The sequence below is a fragment of the Panthera onca genome, chromosome B1, assembly GCF_046562875.1.
Source record: "Panthera onca isolate mPanOnc1 chromosome B1, mPanOnc1 haplotype 2, whole genome shotgun sequence".
NCBI classification, from domain to species: Eukaryota; Metazoa; Chordata; class Mammalia; order Carnivora; family Felidae; genus Panthera; species Panthera onca.
In genome coordinates this window covers 3,228,344-3,247,381 of record NC_138342.1, presented here as the reverse complement: position 1 = coordinate 3,247,381, position 19,038 = coordinate 3,228,344, and the positions used below count along the sequence as shown (strand labels likewise).

General features: G+C 64.0%; 1 protein-coding gene across 3 annotated transcripts in view; it reads right to left on the bottom strand.

The window, feature by feature from the left end:
• Nucleotides 1–1,265: 1,265 nt before the first annotated feature.
• ACOX3 (acyl-CoA oxidase 3, pristanoyl) overlaps nucleotides 1,266–19,038 on the bottom strand; it is a 41,839-nt gene continuing 24,066 nt past the window's right edge. For 2 of the 3 annotated variants that reach the window (XM_060655503.3, XM_060655505.3), the window contains 7 exons: nucleotides 17,131–17,253; nucleotides 16,832–16,945; nucleotides 11,797–11,912; nucleotides 7,345–7,519; nucleotides 6,195–6,262; nucleotides 3,949–4,092; nucleotides 1,266–1,388 (listed from right to left, as the gene is read on the bottom strand). In XM_060655503.3, the coding sequence (XP_060511486.3) occupies nucleotides 1,269–1,388; nucleotides 3,949–4,092; nucleotides 6,195–6,262; nucleotides 7,345–7,519; nucleotides 11,797–11,912; nucleotides 16,832–16,945; nucleotides 17,131–17,253 (860 nt within the window). In that variant the 3' untranslated portion in view covers nucleotides 1,266–1,268. The remainder of the gene's footprint in view (nucleotides 1,389–3,948; nucleotides 4,093–6,194; nucleotides 6,263–7,344; nucleotides 7,520–11,796; nucleotides 11,913–16,831; nucleotides 16,946–17,130; nucleotides 17,254–19,038) is intronic. The other variant, XM_060655504.3, reaches the window with a different exon arrangement.

Below are 19,038 nucleotides of genomic sequence, written 5' to 3'. Positions count from 1 at the left end.
CCTTTGCCCTTTGGCCCCAGAGTAAATGAACACATGGCCAGGGGTTATCTCTGAGAGTGGAGTTGTTTTCTTTCACGGTTCCCAGTGCCCAAGGGCCACGTGTCAGCTGCACAGCCAGATTTCCAGTCTGTATGACATGCCAGCCCTGTGCTGGGCCAACGATGTTGGGACAGCCATGCAGGGGACCTTGTGCCCGGGCCAGCCCCCCACTTCCTGGCTGTTTGGCCCATGGCGGTGATTTAGGCGTTTGGGGGTCAGCGGGCACGGTAACACGACTCCCCTCACACCGTCGTCTGAGGGTCCAAGGAGGTGGGGACAGCAAAGTCCCTGCACGCAGTAAGTGCTCATCGGAAGTCGCCCCTGTTACCCACTGATGTGCTCCTGGCAGCCCTGGGGGCTCGGGGATTGGGGGGGGGGTCCCGCTTTTCTAGGCATGGCGGCTGAGGCTTGAGAAGTCAGGGTCACCACCCAGGGGATTTCCGAAGCTGGAAACAGAGCTCAGGGCCACTCTGGGCTGTTTGGGAAGATAAGACTCCGTCCTCGTCCGCTTGGTGCTCTGCGGGCGCCTGGGTCACATGTGCCTGCTGTGCTCAGGCCAAGGGGCAGACCCCCAAAACGGAGAAGGGCCCCCAAGCCCGTCATCTGGGGCTGGGACACACAAGTGACCGGGTGGGTGTCTGGCAACCTCTGACCTGGCCCCCGCCGGAAGGAGCTCGCACTCACGCGCGGCGTGGGGAGCTCCGAGCCGCTGGCTGACTGTGCAACAGACCCACCCGAGCAGCCGACCGCTAGACAGCAACGTGCACGCGGCCGGCGGGTCAGGACTGGAAACTGACCAGACCGATGTCACGCGTCTTTTTTCTTTGGAAACACTTCCTTGATGGAAACTTCTATGTTCGCATAAGGAAGTCATGAAATAGATTTTCTTCTCCTTAAACATCTAACACTACGTCATCCGGGTATGATTAAAATACAATTTAATTACCTGATAAAGTCACATTAGTTAACAAAAAGCATCACGCTGGCATCATTAAGCGTTCAGCGAAGCAGAGCTTTGTAGAAAAATCAGAAAGCAAAAGATCATCCGACCAGAGAACCTCTAATAACGAGCGGCTGGCGGCCTCGTCGGGCCCACGCCCCGGGGCTGAGCCCTCCCGGTGAGGTCGGGAGACGGGACGGGCACGGGAGCAGCAGACGAGCGTTCAGAAGGCGGCAGCCATTTCCAGTATCTTCCGGAACCAGCATTTGAGGTCAATGTCCTCATCAGCCTACAGCCTCGACTTCAGACTTTCCACGTGGGTCTTACTGGCAGGAAACTCTGCCCACCACGATGCCCGCTCCAGCACTTTGCTCTCCTGAAGGACGGCGGTCCAGAGGTTTTTATAGAGCTGCGAACAAGGAGCACACGCGTGAACAATACACAAGGTTCCTGAGAACGGCCGAGGGGGCAGACGCAAACCCCCTCGTTAGCTTTTGCTGAAAACACAGGACGTTCTGTCACCTTTTAGAAAACTTTAAGGGGATCTAATGCACGGAAATCTTTTTCTCTAACCGAAAGCAAAGGGTAGAACGCGTTTACGAGGATGGCTCCTCGCGCCTCCTGCCCGGACTCTGCAAGCGTGCGCTAGCCTTCGGCCCTGACGTGCCCTGTCCCCACGCGGCTGCCGGCGGGGCGGGCGCCCGGCACGCGCTGTCCCCCTCTGTCCGGCTTGCCGCCTCCTCCGGGACCTCCGCACTCAACTGCCTCCCGCTGGGCAGCCCCGCGGGACAAGGAGAGCGGCCGCCGTCCCGGACGAAAGGCCGTGAGCGTCGCGGGAGCTGGTGGCTGGTCCTCCGCCCGCCCCAAACCCGGCCCCCAGGCTGACCTCCAGCCCGCGGAGACAAGGAAGGGGCCTACGCTGTGCCTGGCTGGGATCGACAGATTTTACTTTGGAGAAGCGCCTGCAATTTGCCTCCGACACTGTGCTCTGCTCCCTCCCAGACGCACACACTCGGGCTCGCCTGGTGCACGGGCTCCGTGGCCGCTTGGAGCTTCGGGCTTCGCTTAACGATAGTCTCTAATAACCTCTGGCGGCTGTGTTCGTTCACTCAAGACGAACGTCTCACGTGGCGGCACCTGGCTACGGTGTGTGCCACAGAAACCACCCCGACAGGTGAGCCTCGGGCCGGCTCTGGTTCCCACCGTGGGGTCCCCACACCGCGGGACGTGCCCCCGGGCACCGGTCGCTCTCCTGCCCGTCAGCCTGGCTGCCTCTGCAGGGCAGCCGCACGGGCACGGGCTCGAGTGGGCCAGCCGCACTGGCGCCTTCTGCGAGCGCCAACGCCCCCCTGTGCTCAGGGCCCCGGGGGCGGCCACGTCCCCGCGCTCCGTGACGCCACCGCCCCTGCCGTGTCTCCTCCTCACGCGCCCCCCACGGGCCCGGGCCAGCCCTCTCTCGTGGCCTTGTCGGCACGTCCTCCTCCGTGCGCCTGAGGGGGCCCTGGCCACACCGGGGACCCATTTCGGCCTCCTGTCTCCCCTCCAAACGGTAGATCTGTCCCCAAACCCTGGCTCCGTTGCCCCTGGCGGGGCAGCTGTGGGCAGGCCACGTGGCTTCTCCGGAGGGTGGGTTTCTCCCCGGCACGATGGGCGTGCGACATGCACCGTGTGGGAGGGGGCCAGACGCCCAACCCTGCAGCGCGAGGACGGCAGGCCTCCGCGGGGGCCACTGTCCCCCTGCCAGCCTGAGTCAACGGGGGACTTCTGTCCTGCCCACCCCGGGGCCCAGTGCACCATCCCAACCCCATGTGTGGCCTGGGCCGTGCCCCCTTCCCGGATGTGATCTTGCAAAGTACCGACTCCAGCGTTCCCCTGAGCACACGTGCAGGGGTCCTGTCCCCTTTTGTCCGATTTCCATCGAAACAGAGCCTGGGTCAGTGGCACGTGTCCCCACAGAAAACACATGGTCTTGGGGGTCGGGGGTCAGGCGGGAGTCAGTCCTGTTCCACTGCTCACAGTCGGGAGACCTCAGGTAAGTGACTTTAACACACTGAAACGCCCCCGCAGTAACACAGGGGCAAACACGGGGCCGCCTGTTGGTAGCGCGGTGCTGGGCATCAGCCAGCACACAGGGTTATGAGCTGGCTCAGTAACGAGCACAAGGATCACACGGCAGGACAAGGTGGGGGCACACGCCTGGGGGGGGGGTCACACGCCTGTGGGGGGGCACTTTGGTTGGAGCCAGAGAAGACATGAGAGGGGGCATTCTGCTTGGACCCAACGAATGGAAGTGCTCCAGGAACAGCAGGTACAAAGGCCCTGGGGTGGGAAAGCTCACACACCACAACAGAGAGGGATGGTGAGGCTGGAGTCCAGAGGGCCGGAGGAGCACGGCACAAAATGACCTCGGAGAACCAGGCAGAGGTCAGGCCGCCAGGCTGGGGGTGTGGGAAGGGCCGTGTGCCTGCAGTTTCCGGTATGAGGGCTCAACAGAAGAGCAGCCCGACGGGATCACTTTAAGAAATCATCCTGCAGCATGGCGCGACAGGACAGATCGGGGAGCCGAGGGGGGGCTGCCGGGAAGTGAAGGAACGAGGGGTGAGCGCCCGGTGGCCAGAAGGGGTCAGGAGCCAGCACGGGAACAGGCCCCCGGGGGTGTGAGCGCGAGGGCTGCACGAGGGCCTGTGCTGACCTGGCGCCCCGGGCCGACGAAGGTGGTGCCGCCGCCCCCATCTCAGAGGAAGGTGGGCTGGGGGGGGGCAGGATGGCTAAGTCACCCCAGGCATCTCCTGGCCGCTCCCTCCACCACCGCCCGAGCGTGACAAGTCCCCAGAAGGCGCCAGGGCGCTCCGGGCCCACGTCGGCATCTCGGGCTCTGCCACAGCCCCCACCAGCCCCCGGAGCGGCCCCTGCTCGCGCTCGGACACACGGCCGTTCCCGCCGGGCCGCAGGGGGACAGCTGCGCTCACCTCGCCGTCGGCTCTGCCAATCGGTGAGTCCAGGATAAAGTCGGGAGGGGCGATCACGTCCACCAGGGCAACGGCGTCGTCTTTCAGCTGTTGGGAAACAAAGTCCGTATGCCTGGCAACCCCTGCAAATCTCCATGGCGACCCCTAAGAAACAGAGCCCGGGCCGCCTGTTGCCACGACCCGCTAGCAACGCTGACCGCAGCAGGCGCGCGCGCGGCTCGGCCAGTAACGCATTATCTCTTCGTTGGCCTGGACTACAGATCCCCCGGGGGCGCGTCTGAATATTTTCACCACGTTGCTAATCACTCAGGACTTCCAGCGTGTTAACTGCCTTTCAGTAAGGTAGGGGCCCCTCGTAAAAGCGTCCTGCAGGCTCGCTAACTGGCAGCCGTCCTCCGAGATTTGTGTCTGAATCCTGACCCATCTGGGCAGCTGCCGCCGCAGCAGAGGAAAATACGTCCGGAAAAAATGTGACGGGGAAGGCGTTTACGGGGGCCCGGGAAGGCTGTCCCACGAAGGCGGCTGGTGCACAGTGCTTTTATGGCTCTCCCCTCGTGCGAGTCGCCTTTCACTGGGACACGTGGAACTTATGTGAGGAGCCTCCCAAGGACGTTCTTGAAACGCAGAAGCGTTTTTTTCCGAAAGTAACCGTGAAGTGTCCCGGCTGCACTGACCGGAGCCCTGGAGGCGGGCAGCCTCAGCGATGGAGGCAAGCAGGCGGCCAGCGCGGGACAACGGAGTCCGCGAAGCACAGGAAAGGAGAACACCCGCGGGGCTCAGGGGCTGCTCTTTAGCGCCCCCGCCCGTCCGCCCCGCGGCTGCGTGCCCTCTGCCCCTCGGGCCTCGCATGAACAAGCCTGGAGCCGTCAGCGGAGCGAGGCCCCTCGTCCAGACAAGGAAACGGTCCGGCTCGGGGGCCGTGCGTGGGGTCTCCGTCTCACCGCGTACCTCGGCCTAGGCCGCACACCCGCCCACGACGCCCACGTGACCCACTGGACCGGGCTGGCGCCCCTCCGCCTGCCCGACCCGGGCCTCCCCGAGCGAGAATGGGGACCTGGCCCTGCCAGGCGGTGGACGGAGACGAGGCGTCGGCCGCACACCGTGCACGTGACCACCTGCCTGCGGGGGTCACGGTCACCGGGCGGGGGTCTCGGGGGGCTCAGGTGTTTGAGAGCAGAGGAACACCCGCCGCACTCTTTGTGAACGGCAGCTGGCCCCCGCGGAGCCCACACAGGAAATCCCTGTGGTCGCTGGTTTTGCTCGAGGAACAGTAAACGTGGCCACACGCCGGGGCGGTGCAGCCACAGACGCTGATCCAGAAACCAGGAGGCAGAGGGAGCACGCTCACGAGGGGTCCGGGGAGAGGGGTCACCTGGGACTACATCAGCTCCGAGCACGGAGAGGGGACAAATGAGGTGGCCCGTCACCGGCCATTGAGACGTCTGATAAAATGCTGGCGGGGCCTTGACTTAACTGCCCAACGTCAGGAAGACAGAGGACGCAGCTACCTGCGGGGGCCCGACAGGGCAGCACCAGCACGTGTGGCCCTTTAACTGCAAATCGGTTCAAAGTAAGGACAGACACCCTCAGCCACGCTGGGCACACTTTCACCTGCCAGCCGCCCACGGGGCTGTGGTGGTCACAAGGGACAGCACGGCCCCAGGACACATCCACCCCCGTAGGCGTTCCCACTGGATATGGTGCCACCCGAACATAAAGCGGGGGCTGGACCCACCTGACCTTTCTGGACGACAAAGGTCAAAGAGTACAATACACAAAAAAATAACGAGGCACCTGGGCGGCTCGGTTAGGCGTCCGACTCCCGATTACGGTTCAGGTCATGATCTCATGGTTCGCGGGATCGAGCCCCAGGTCGGGCTCCGCGGTGTGCTGACAGCACGGAACCTGCTTGGGATCCTCTCTCTCCCTCTCCCTGCCCCTTCCCCACTCGCTCCTGTGCACTAAGTACCTAAATAAATAACTAAATAAGCCACGAAATGAATTGAAGCTGGCCACCGAGTACCTTGGAAGGCTCGAAAAAAGAATTACCCAGGTAGCTGTAAAACAGTGTATTACAGAGTCCGGATTCTAAGACGCTCCCTAAAAATCACGCTTTGCCTAACATTTCTGACACGAGCCTATTTTCCCGTTCTGGCCCAAAGTCGCACGCACGCTCCTGTGTGTGTGTCACCAGGCAGCGGTTACCTGGAACGCGGGTGAATCACAGGAGGGTGATGGCGACTCACCTGTGCGCACAGGTCCAGGATGGTGTTCTCGATCATTTTACCCGCCTGCTCACCAGAAAAGTAGCCACCTGCAAGCAGAGGGCGGGTCACACTGGGCACTGGTGCCCTGCGGCCACGCGGGCCCCTCCAGGCGCCCCGCCCCGCCCCCGGTGCAGAAGGGCTCCCTGCCCCCCAGGCCGGGCTGCAGCCCTTTTCCAGGAACACGCTGGCCGGGGCCAGGGCTCCCACGTCCCTGTCCCATCACTGCGCATGCGCCTGGAGGCCGCGGCCACCACCGTGGCCGGCTTGTGGCGGCGTCTAGTGGGCCCAAGCATGCAGCCTGTGCATTTGAGAGCAATTTGCCGCAGAATCTTTTCTTTGCCTTTTGTGATGGAAACTGCCCGTCACTGGGAGTTGTGTCGTAAAGCACGCGGTCTCCTGCCCTGCACCTGCCGCACCCTCTGTTTGAACCGCCCTCCCCTCTGCTAGCCTCGCATGAGCTCTCGTGGCCTCCGGGGGCAACACCAGCCCCGAGGGGGAACCTGGCTCCTGGCAAGGGGAGTAGGGCACACAGGCTGACTCCTCACCAGGCCGGATGCACGCACAGGACACTTACAGACACACAGGCAGGCTGTCTGCAGCATGAACGTGTCCAGAGGGAGATTGGGGAAAAAGGTCTAAAGTCTCTCCTTGGAAGGACAATAATGAAAACAGGTTGGGAAGCTCAGGCTTGCCCCATGTTCACCAATCTCCCGGGAATCAGCCCACACACCACCTCCTCCAGGCTGCCCTCCTGGGTCCACAGGCTGGGCGTTCCTGAGGGTGCCTCCCAGCAGCCTGGGCTTGTGTCTGTGTAGGACCTATGGGACTCGAGGGGTGGGTAACCAACTCCCTGTCTGGCTAATGTGGGCCTTCTGGAATATTCTCTGAACTGGAAGTGGACTTCAAAGGGACCCTGAGTGAAAGCGAAACTACGTCGGCAACATCGTCCTGATGCCGCTTTTCTTACCACGGGGCTGGAGCTCCTCATCTGCCCACAGGCTCACGCAGCCTGTGAGGACCGCTCAGGACGAGGAGGCCAAGCCTCCCGGACAGAACAGGCTGCACTCCGGGGCGGGCCGGGGCGGGCCGGGGCGGGGAGGCGGGCTCAGGGGCGGCCGCAGGGCCTCACCTCGGTAGAGCAGGGCCGTGTGCTGGTTCAGGGACCACAGGGCGTAGAGGGCACTGAGCCGCTGGAGCGTGGCCCGCAGCGGGGGCGGCACGCCGGGCTGGTGCACGTACTCGTGGAACCTCCGCACCACCGTGAGCTCCAGGAACGCCAGGGCCAGGGAACGGCAGCGGTACACCTGAAGACAGAGCACGGCCCGGGGCCACCGACCCCCGTGAGCGGGCGGCCGGGGCTCCCGGCACGGCGGTTTCTGGTGGAAGAAACCCTCGGGAACGCAGACGGAGGTCTGAGCTCCGGCGCACGTCCGGACGCGGGGACGACGACAGCAGGTGAGGCGGTGCACGGAGGGGTTACGGCGTGAGAAGCGCCCCCGCGGGAGCGCTGCAGACGGGCCCGCCCGCCAGAATGCCCAGCTCGAAGCTGGCGTTTACGCTCTCCGAGGCCTCGGGAAAGCCGGCGTCAGCGGCCCCGTCTGGAGCACACGGCCACGACTGCGCCCCCAGGAGGCACGGGGGCACGCCGCGGGTCCCCTTCCGCGCCCGGAGCCACGGAGAAGTCGCCGGGTGACCCGGGCCAGCCCCTCGGGGTGACGCTGTGCCCCCTCTCCTGGGCTGCTGAGGAAGCCGCTTCTCCATCCCACTCACACATCTGTCTGGAAGTTCGGGGACGGCTGACGGGCAGCCAAGGCGTGGGGCCGCCCCCGGCCGGGTCTCATCTGCGGGCGCGGTGCTGACGCTGGCTGGGTCTGTGAAAGCAGGAGGTCAGGCTGGGTCTGTGAAAGCAGGAGGTCACTGCAGACCTCTGGGCCCGGTGTCTCCTTTTTCACCCGGCATCCGAAGTACCTGCTGGTCATTGTTAGCTTTGCTCGCCGGCTTTTCTTTCTCCACTCGATCATCCGACCGGATTTTTTTAAGTCAGAAAAACTGCACTGGCATCACCTGACCTGTTATAACGAGCAGGTGGCGCCTCCGCACGGCAGCCTCAGGGGCCGCGTCTACGCGGGGACGGCTCCGCTGGCTGGGCGTCGGCCACCCCGCGCGTCACCTGAGAATCTGCGCAATGACGGCCGTGGAGCCCACGATGTGAGGGCCGCACGTGCTAGGTCCAGACGGCCGGGGAGGCAGGACGCCTGTGTGAGGGAGGCGCGGCCCAGCGGGAGAGGCCTGTGGGCTCTGAGACTCGGTGGGCCAGAGGGCAGGTCTGCTTCCGTGGGCTGCGGCCCCAGACCCCCCGAGGACCGCTGCACTCAACGTCAGGGGCTCTCTGCTCGCTTAAGTCTGCCCCCAGGGACGTCTGCCACCTCAGACACATCTCCGGTTCTCAAAACTCAGGGGTGGTGTTGACATCTTCGTGGGTAGAGGTGGGGGCGCCGTTGAGCACCACACAGAGCACAGGACAGGCCCCCGTCCCACCGAGAACTGTCTGCCCACGTGTCCACACTGTGGGGGGCCCCTTGCCCCTGGACGGGTCCGGATGGAGCCCCTGCTCCCCCAACCTCCACTAGCCGGGGACACGCGGTGGGGCCACAGCTCTGCTGTTCAGCTCCCAAGCGGTCTTCTGACCCTCCAGCGCCGTGCTGTTTAACCGTCCCCTTTGGGAGTCTGACGAGGCACACCTCGGACCCGATGTGGCCAAGGGTCACCCGTCACTACGCAGCAATGGACCTGGGACCCCGTTTGCAGAGAGCGAGCACTCAGAGGCAGGGCCGGTCACACGTGCAGAGTCAGGAGGGGTGGCCCCTGCCCCCAGCCCCGTCCCCTCCCCACAGTGTCCCCCGTGCCGGGCTCCCCTCTCCCACGAGCCCCCACCCCCACGACGTTTAAACCAATCGGGGTCCAGGTATTCATTTCTGCTGTGCTCTGATCACTGAGGACATCTGCACATGAACAAGCGACGGATACTTCCGGCAAAAAACTAACTCCTAACTGTCCCGGTGTGGACGTCGGCACAGCTGAGCCGGGGCACTTCTCTTGGCCTCGATTTCCTTACGCATCAGAGAGGCCGGCACGAGACGAGAATACGCGAGGAGCCCGTGTGTGGCCGGGGGAGGAAAGCTCATCTGCGTTTGCGAGGCAGACGGCTCTGGACGGGGGGCTCCGGGAGGGGGTCTCTGCCGCCCACCTGTTCACATTTTCTCACTTTGAGCCCGGGAGGGGATTACTCGGCCCAAAGAGGCAATAAACGCAACTATTCGAGAGCCTACTGTGTGCGGGCAGGTGGCGGGTTAGCAGAACGGCAGCGGTCTCTGGCGGCCTCCCCTGCCGAGTCCCGGCCAGCTCGTGCTGGGACGACACGAGAGCAGCCAGTGTCTGCCCCCAAGGACACAGCAGGTTCACTCCCTCCGTGACCCGCCGGTCACTGTCCTTCGACCCGTGTGGCCCTGGTTCACGTTAAGCAACTGTCGTGCCTGCCGCCTTGGGCCAGCGGCTGGTTCCCCGCCCGGGAGCCCTTTCCCTAACGGGGACGCTGTCTGTGGGTCATGCTGTACGTGCTTCCCCAGTCTGTGGTCTGTCTCCTGATTTCTGTTTATAGAAATGGTGAAAGTTTACATAGTCTGATCTGACAGTTTTTTTTCTACAGCTTCCGGGTTTCCTGTCTTAAGAAGGCTGGTCCCACGCCGAGGCTGCATCAGCGTTCTCTGACACGTTCTTCTCACGCCGTCCTGCTGGTCCAGTCATGATACGGGAAGAGACGGCGTCTTCTCTGGGACACATGAACGTCCAGCCCCGGCCGTGAGAGCTCTCGGCTGTCGGAAACGACCCAGTGCTCGCTCTTAAAATGCTCCGTGATCCAGACCAGGTGCGGAAAATGCAGACTGCTCTTGGGTCATTACCTCCCTTCCAGGCCTCACGGCTGCTCCCCGTGCTACACCCCAGCTTCTGAGTGCCGGTCAGCTCAGCAGCTCTCCCCAGGCACCCCACCTCTGCTGGACCCAGAACCCAGGCTGGGCCAGCTGTGGCCTCTCCGTCCTTTTCAGCCATGCCGCTCACTGAAATGCTGCTACGAGGTCCTTCGATGAAGGTCTAAGGGTGAATTATTTCTAAAACGGCTGCGCCCCTGCTCGGGGCCCGCCGTCAGGGTGTCGGGCACAGGCCGGCCGGCACAGGGGCGGAAGGACAGCACGGAGACCCACAGCCACCCCCGGGCAGCTCTCTGGCATCCGGACGGAGGTGCCTTTTGTCCCCTCCTCCCCTCCAGAAATGGAGGACCTGTTCCATGTCAACAGTGACGGCCTCACACGCAGAGAACAGAGGGACGTGGGACAAGCTACCGTGCTGCCGTCGCTGTCCAAAAGGCTAAGCCTGCCGTGGCCCCAGCCATTCCACAAGGATCATTTCCCTGCCCCCCCAGTTTTGGTCATTGTGACACGAGCTACAGTTTGCTAACTGCAGCCACCTGCTGAATTCGCTTCCTTGAGGCCCTGGGGCCGACCTGGGTCTACTCTTCCAGGACTTTCCAGTCAAGACGCCATCCTGTTCCCTGAGCTCCACACCTGGGCAGGTGTGCGCGGCAGGTCCCGGGAGACACCACCCGCTTTGCTTCTGGCCGCGTCCACCCGAGCGCGGAAGCCGCCGTCCCAGTGTAACGGGAGGGGGCGGGGGCATCTGCAGATGCGCGGATGAGGACGCCGAGTTCTCGACGCAGAGCCTCACGGAGCGAGACCAAGGAGAGGGGACGCCATCAGTTCTAGAGACTTCTTGTCTCCTTCATCCATGGCCTCCCCAACAATACCCTGGGTCATGACGGGCCAGCTCCTGACACCAGGGGGCGTTTCAGAGCAGGCTGCCTCCATACCGTGGATTCCGGAACCCAGGAGCTGGCCCTGACCGAACACGAGAACCAAAGCCACCCTGGGACCTGAGGCTCCTTGAGAAGGGCAGTAATGACCTGAGAGCAACCAAGTGCAGGGCCGGGGGGACCTCACGTGAGTCACCAAGCTGTCGCTGGTCGGCTGGGAGGGACCAGGGCTGGTGCCTGGCCCCAGAGCCCAGCGTCCCAGCTCCAATAGTGACAGCTCTGGACACTGAGCACTTTGTTTTTTTTTAAATTTTTTTTGAATGTTTATTTTTAAGAGAGAGAGAGACAGAGCATGAGTGGGGAAGGAGCAGAGAGAGAGGGGGACACAGAATCCGAAGCAGGCTTCAGGCTCCGAGCTGCAGCACAGAGCCCGACGCGGGGCTCGAACCCACAAACCACAACATCATGACCTGAGCTGAAGTGGGACGCTCAACCGACTGAGCCATCCAGGTGCCCCGAGGACACTGAGCACTTTAAACATGACACCCACAATCCAGCAAGGTCCCTGCAGCAAACTAGGGTGCAGACAGGTCGTGCACCTGAGGGCACAGGGGCAGGAGGGCCTGGCCGGCCACCAGCAGGACATTCAGCTTACGGGGACAGGGCAGCACAGAAATTCAAAGCAAATTCAAAAAGCAGTTTCAAGAACAAGCATACCTGGCTGTTGTTTCTTGCTTCAAAATCACTGCTTCCTGATCTCTTCTCTTGGTTTACCTTTTGCACACTCTCTCGGAGCAGGTAACAGACCAGCCACTCGTATGCCGCCAGCGGGACTTCAAGACAAGGACACAGAAGGGAAAGTAACGATAGAGCACCCACGTGTGCAGAGCACTTACACGGGCAGGAGGGGCTGAGGCTGCACGGTGCACAGTGATCTTCGTGGCGAGAGTGCGAGGCGGGCCCGGTTCACGGACACGGAGGCACCGGGAGGGCACGGCCCCAGGCCGGGACAGGCACCGGGAGGGCACGTTCTGGCTCCGGCTGAGGCCATGGGGCCACGAAGCCACTTTGGGATGGCGGCAAGTTCTGGGTGACGAGACGGGGCGCGTCGCCTCAGTGTCACTACGGCCCTGCACGGACGAGAGGACGGCTTCGCGGCAGATGGCGGGCGAGTGGCGGGAGGAAGGGGTGTCTGTTCAGTGGCCAGCACGGCCCTTGGTCTCCCTGGGACTAGCGGGCAGCTGAGCGGGGGCTTCTCGCTGGCCCTCCCGGGGCCTCAGCCCACGCGCCTTCCTCCCAAGGAGCTCTAGGCAAGAAAGGAGGTGGCACCACAGAGTGTAGACAGACAGGCACGTGCTGGGAGGGGCCGGAAGAGGGAAGGCCGCAGGGCGCCCCCTGGCCTGGGAGCCCTTGTGCTCAGCGGTCGCCCTCGGCGCGGGGCCCCCAGAAGGGACCACGGGGACCTGGCCACACTGGGTCCGGCCCCAAAGCCTGGGCGGAGGGTCCCGGGGATTCCTCCTGCGTCACACAGCCCACTCCCGGGGAAGACAGGCGGCACTCGCCGGGGCCCTGCCGCGGACACTCGACTGTCTCAGCACAACTGAGAGGTCCGTGAAAGAACAAATAAACTCACTCACGGGGCCGAGACAAAGCTCACACGCCGAGCGCACACGGCGACCCCGGTTCCTCTGGGGCCTCCTCGAGCCCGTGCCAGAGTCTGGCCACGTGTGGTGGCTCTGCGGGGGCCCCCAAAAGACACGCTCACGTCCTGACGCGAAGCCTGCAAGTGTCTTTCTTGGGAAAAGGCAGCCGTAAGCAGCTAAGGATTCTAGAGACTCCCCTGGAGAGTGCGGGCCCTAAATCCAACAAGTGTCCTCTCAGAGGGGAGATACACATATGGGGGGGGCCCATAGGGCATGGAGGAGACACGGAGTGATGCGACCAAGAGCCGAGGAGTGCCGGGGGCCCTGGAGGCTGGGAGAGGCAGGAAGGACCTCCCACCCCCAGCCTCTGCAGCGAGCACAGCCCTGCCCCACCTCCTGGTCCCGGGGCATCTGGACATACCCGCCGGGCACTTGGCTCCACGAGTGACACCAGAACCCCCCGTGTCATGACCCCTCCCCTCCCCTCCCCCCGGGGGCTTTGTTCTCACCCAGCCCTCCGTCCAGCAAGCCCCTCTAGGCCGGCCAGCCACCTTCCAACCACCTCTCTGCCTCCCCCGACACTGCCTCTGCTAGACCCCTGTTTCCTGGCCGATCCCCCCTTCCAGGGTGGGGCCCCAACCTCGGTGGGCCCAGAAAGCAAGGCTCGGCTGACTGGCACCAGCCCCAGGGCTGGCGTGGCAGGGTCTGGGTGTGGCCTGCTCTCCGTCCGTGCCCCCACACCCGGTGCTCCCACACGACCTCCTCTAAACCCGCAAGACCCCCCGCGGAGCCGGCCGCCGGGGAGACAGCTGAGTTCTCCCTGCTCCGTCCCTCCCGAGGGAGGGCTTGGAGCGGTGGCCCCCAGTGAGAGCGCACCGTGGGCCAGGCCCCACCGAGAGCAGCGTGGGGACGACTGTGTACTGCAGGGGAAACTGAGGCTCGGAGAGGCCAAGTGCCCAGCCGTAGGTCTCGTGGACTCCAGAGCCTGAGCCCCGTGACTGCGGCCCGGAACCCGCTGAACGGGTGGTAGGAGGCGAGCCTCTGCCTGGTGCGCACACGGCTGTGAGAAGCGCAGGTCGGACTGCAGATCAGCCAAGGAAAGGAAAGAACCGGGCCTCGTGTCAGGTGGCAGCACAGGTCCTCAAAGGCGCCGGGACATTTGCGAAACCCGTCCTCAGCACACACGCTGGCCTGCGGGTCAGAGGAAGCGGGGAGATGCGGAAGGCAGAGCCGTGACCCCCCGCCCGCCGCTGAAGGAAACCCTCTGCACCTTCCCGGCAGGCGGCTCTCTGCACTGAAGGGTCTCGTGTCCCGGTCCTACAGAGCTCGAGGGTCAGGAAGACTTCCCGTACTCTTTAGCAAGGACGCAGCCGACGCGAGCCACGGCCCACGTGTGGGATGTGATGGCCACACGCCCCAGGGACAAGGGGCCGGCCACGCGCCGCACGCTGCCTCCTCCGTGCGCGGAGAGGAGCGTCGGCATTCGGGGTCGGGCACTGTCGCCAAAGGAACTTCAGCTGCATTGTTTCCTCCCGAAAACGCAGGCCAGGGCAGTCACAGGGAAAACATGACTCTGTCCGGGCACGTGTCCTGCCGCGGGTTCGCAGGTGCTGCCTCGGCTTTCGGTGTCCGCGAGGGGCAGCGGGGGGGACCCGTGCGGAGTCCTGGGGACGTCACGCGGCTGGCAGACCGCTGGTGTTCCGTCTGGTTTCACGACGGGTGACGGTTTCTGGGGAAAAATTCTGGTGGCGTTGACGTCGCGAGAGGCATTAGGTTATTTTCCGGCGCGTTCTGTAGCAACGCTGGGCTGGGGAGCTCTGCCACCATCTGAAACCGATCTTCAATCGTGTCCCACCGCGTGTACCGTGTGTCCGGAAAGCCGTGACAGAACGTGGCGACCGATGAGAAATCAAGCGGTTAGGGCAGAACCTTCCTGGATGACGATGGAGGAGAGCCAGCTGGGAAGCCAGCCCGCCTGGGTCCTACTCTTGCCCCGGCTGCTGACATGGGCTGGGCCGGCCGGGGCCACCCGGCCCAGCCACCTCTAGGGAGACGTGAGCAGTGCGTGCCCCGCGGGGCCAAGCGGACGGTGTGCGGCCGGTTCCAGCACCCGCGGCTACTGCGATGTCTCGGGCTCTCGGTCCCTGGCGGGTGGGCGGGCGGGCGGCAGGTCCTGTACCCGGAGGACCCAGCGGCCCCCGGACCCCAGCGGACGCGGACTCTGGGGTCTCCTGACGCAGCTGCCCTCCTCCCACGCCGCAGGCGCTCTGCTGACAGCGGCCGGGGGAACAAAGGGCATCTCGCGGTGAGTCTGGGGAGGCCAGAGCCACGCGTGGCTGCGTTTACCGCAGTGGCCGACGAGTCCCGAACACAAGATGATAGGAGCACGGGGCCCAGTGTCCCCACGAGAGCCTGTCCCTGCCCACTCAGGGACGCCTGTGCTTCTGGAAGAAGTTGCCTTTCCCCCTGCGGCTGCTGGGTTAAGAGTTGGCTACGTGTCCGGCTCTTGATTCTGGCTCAGGTCATGGCCTTACGGTTCCTGGGTTTGAGCCCCGAGCCAGGCTCTGTGCGCTGACAGTGGAGAGCCCGCTTCGGATTCTCTCTCTCCCTCTCTCTCTGCCCCTCCCCGCTTGCTCTCCATCTCAAAAATAAATAAACGTTTAAAAAAAAGAGAAGAGCCTGGAGAGGCGGATGCTGCTATCGCCCCGGGCGTGGCCAGCAGGCCGAGGCGGGCAGGGCCGGAGCAGACCCAGGCGGCCGGGCGCCCTCTCGCTCTCCTGGCGGGTGGGCTGCACTTCCAGGTCCCGGGAGGCTCAGCGGAAGAGCGGCTCCTTTCCAGCCGCAAGGACGCGTGCTCCGAGGTCCGCCTCGCCACCAGCCCACAGAGGCAGTCCGCGAGGGCGCGGAAACAGGCGTTTCGGGGAGGAATGAAGCAGGTGCGTTCGGTGCTCACGGGTCGGACGACGGTGAGACCAGTGACGTTTCTGCGGTGGCTTCGAGCGCCGCGTGTCTGACACGGGACTTGACAAAAAGCTGAGCGGGGCCCCGCGGGAGGTGCAGGCCCGGGCACGAGTTCCAGCCCTGTTCCTGTGGGAGTCTCCTCCGGGAGCTTCTGGGGGCTGGTGCTGGGCCTCGGAGCGCAACAGGCCGGGCCTGACCCGGGCTCGGCACGGATACCACGGACGCGCCGCTGGACCTTCCTGGGCCTGGGCGCCGGGGGAGCGTGGGGACGTGGAGGGGACCGGACGGAGCGGGGGACGCGACCAGAGCCGCCCCACCTCACACTGCCCCCCGACCAGCACCGCCACCGCCCCGTCCGGGACACCCATCTTCTCTCGTGTTGCTCTGTTCCCAAGGCGGACAGAGCGGCCTTCGCTCCAGAGGGACGTTTCAGAGTGAATCGTCACAGCGCACACACAGACCTGTCAGTCAGCCGCTCTCTTCTCCAGAGTCCCGTGTTTCCCCCAGCCCTGGATCAACGCGCACGCTCCGCTGGGCACATCCCCGCCCCCGCCCCGTGGCCACCCCGTCCGTGTCACTGAGATCTCAGACGGGCTGTCCTGGGCAGCCAAGCCCAGTGTGTGGGCCCCTGCCATGCAGAGCCCCTGCTCCTTTGCACAGGCCTGTCCCTATTGGACCATAATGCCGCGTGAGAGCAGGAACCCAGTCGCGGCTGGCTCTGCCCCCCCGCCAGGCTGTCACGGCCACACAAGACGAGCACGGGGACCAATGGTCACGGCCGCTGAGCCTGTGCAGAGGCCGAGGGGGGTGAGCACACTGCAGAGCGGGGGCCGCGGAGGTGATGCCAGTGTGGCCGGCACGTGCAAAGGCCCTGAGCAAAAGGGCCCCAGCTTCCTGTGAAAACGGCTCAGTCACAGGGGCAGCCGGTGGGCAGGAGCCCAGCTGCCCAGCGAGGCAGGAACCCAGAGCCTCTCCGTCTTCGCCCTCAGAGGGGGAGGCAGCACCCGACTCAGGAGTCAGGCTGGGGAGGTGCTGGGTGAACGTAGGAACCGACCAGCCGCCTACAGGCCCTACCAAAGCCCCCCACTGCGGTACAGTGTGCCCCCCAGGATCACGAGGGGAGGGACATAGGGAGAGAGAGTGCTCACCTGACGATTCCAAGCAGCCGGCGATGCTGGGGCACGAGAACCTCTGGTTGAGGATGTCGGGATAGGCTTCCAGAAAGTCCACGGTCCCCAGAGGGCTCTCAAGGCGAGCGCTACCTACAAGCACACCCAGGACCCGGAGTGACGGACGCCGCCCCGCCTCGCTGACCCCCCCGCCCCCACCGGAAGGTGGTGAGTCACTGCCTGAGGACACACGTCCTTCCTGCAGACACGGGTGGACGAGCTGGCCCGGCGGGGGGGGCCCGGACGGCTCAGCTGCACCAGCGGGGGCGGGGCCTTACCCTGGAGGCGGAGCTCCAGCAGGCCGAGCAAGTAGCCGCTGGTCTGCTGCAGCAGGACGTTGTTGTCCCCTTCGTACGTGCAGTTGGGGTCGTTCTCGTTCCTGAGGTCGCCCAGGCGGTTCACTGCAACGGAGCCACGCGCTTCATCACTCCCTGCGCTCACGGGACGGTACTGCCACCATCCCCCGGCCCGACCGAGACACCGCACTCCGAGGCAGCAGAGGCCCCGCTCCTCCCCAGCCAGGTTTCCACCTCCCAGCCTGGCCGCTCTGCCTTTAAGGGGACACACGGAGCCACGCGGCCAGGCCCCCGACGCCCACGGCGCGGCGCTCGAGAAATGCCCTGCGTCGCCCGCGTCTCCCTCTCCCCTGCTGACCGTGGGCCTCGCTAGGGTCGCTCACAGACATGGGCCCCTCAGGGGAGCTGCCCACCCCGTGGCATTTTTTTACACAAGAAACGTCAGGTATCAGAAGACGACGCTCAGCTTTTTTTTGTTGTCTCCCCCGCCGATTTCCAGACCCTCCCGTCTGGGTCTCCATCCCCTGATGGAGAATGTTCTCCACAGGCCAGGCTGGGCCGGGAGGAGCAAGAGGGAAAAGCGGGAGCCTCCCAGGCTCACACGCTGCTGGGAAAGGGGCCAGAGAGGGCGCACGAGGTTCTGTAGCCGCCGCCGGGCTTGCGGTCACCTGTGCCACCCTGATCGTTTTCCCCCGACTCGGTGCCCCAGGCCGTAGAGAGACCTCCCTACAGAAACAGTCGGGTGAGGCCACGGAGAAATAACTTGCAATTGCTATTAAACCTGGACAGGGCCCGTGACATCCGCCCCGCTGAGTCGGGTCTCGCCCACTGCGGCCTGGCGTTTATACACAGGACACGGACACAGGAGTTTCTTGTCGTCTGCACTGCTGCACGTTCAAGTTCATTATCCCACTTACGGCCCAAAACGGCCAACTGTTTACAGGGACTCCAGGAGTCGTAACGACAGAAACTACAGAACGCTGCACAGAGGACAGCATGGGTGAGTGACACAGCACAGCCACGGTCGCCTGTTCGTCAGCAGGGAAGGGGGAGGCGGAGGCAGCCGAGGGACGGCCGAGGACCGCCCACGTGACAAGGAACGGGACAGATCCTCACTGGGAGCACGTGATCATCCACAGCCCGTCACTGACATGCTCGAGCTCGGCAAGAGCCTGCAACGCTTCTGAAGGTATCCGCTGATACGAGGCTGTCGCGTTCTGCTGTTTGGGAGGCGCATGGCCTTCTGGGAGTAACTGGATGTTAGACGCCTGGGGGGCTCAGTCGGTTGAGCGTCCGACTTCAGCTCAGGTCACGATCTCACGGTGAGTTCGAGCCCCGCGTGGGGCTCTGTGCTGACGGCTCGGAGCCTGGAGCCCGCTTCGGATTCTGTGTCTCCCTCTCTCTGCCCCTCCCCTGCACACGCTCTGTCTCTCTCTCTCTCAAAAAAATGAATGAACGTTGATTTTTTTTTTTTTAATTATTTCAGAGTGGCCCACGGGAAGCTCACGAATGATTACGGCATCTGCGAGAGTACCGAAAGTTCCAACGGTGACGCGGCCCCTGGCCACGTGCCACAGGCCCGACGCGGTGCCAACCACTTCACGTGTATTAACTCACATAAGCACCGCACGTGCCCGTGTCGCGGTACGCTCCTGTTGACCCTGGTTCGTAGGTAGGGAAACTGAGGCGCAGCGAGGCTAGCTGGCGGGCCCGTGACTGGCAGGGCAGGAGCTGGTCAGAGGCTGTCGCCTGCCTGCTCTCTTTACCACACACCAGCTGCCCAAACGACAGCCAATGCCAAGAAAAAACTCTCTTTTCCTACGTTTGAGAATCTTTCACCAGAACAAAGTCCGCTGTTGGTTTACTGCCAGGTCAGTCGCCGAAAAGTCA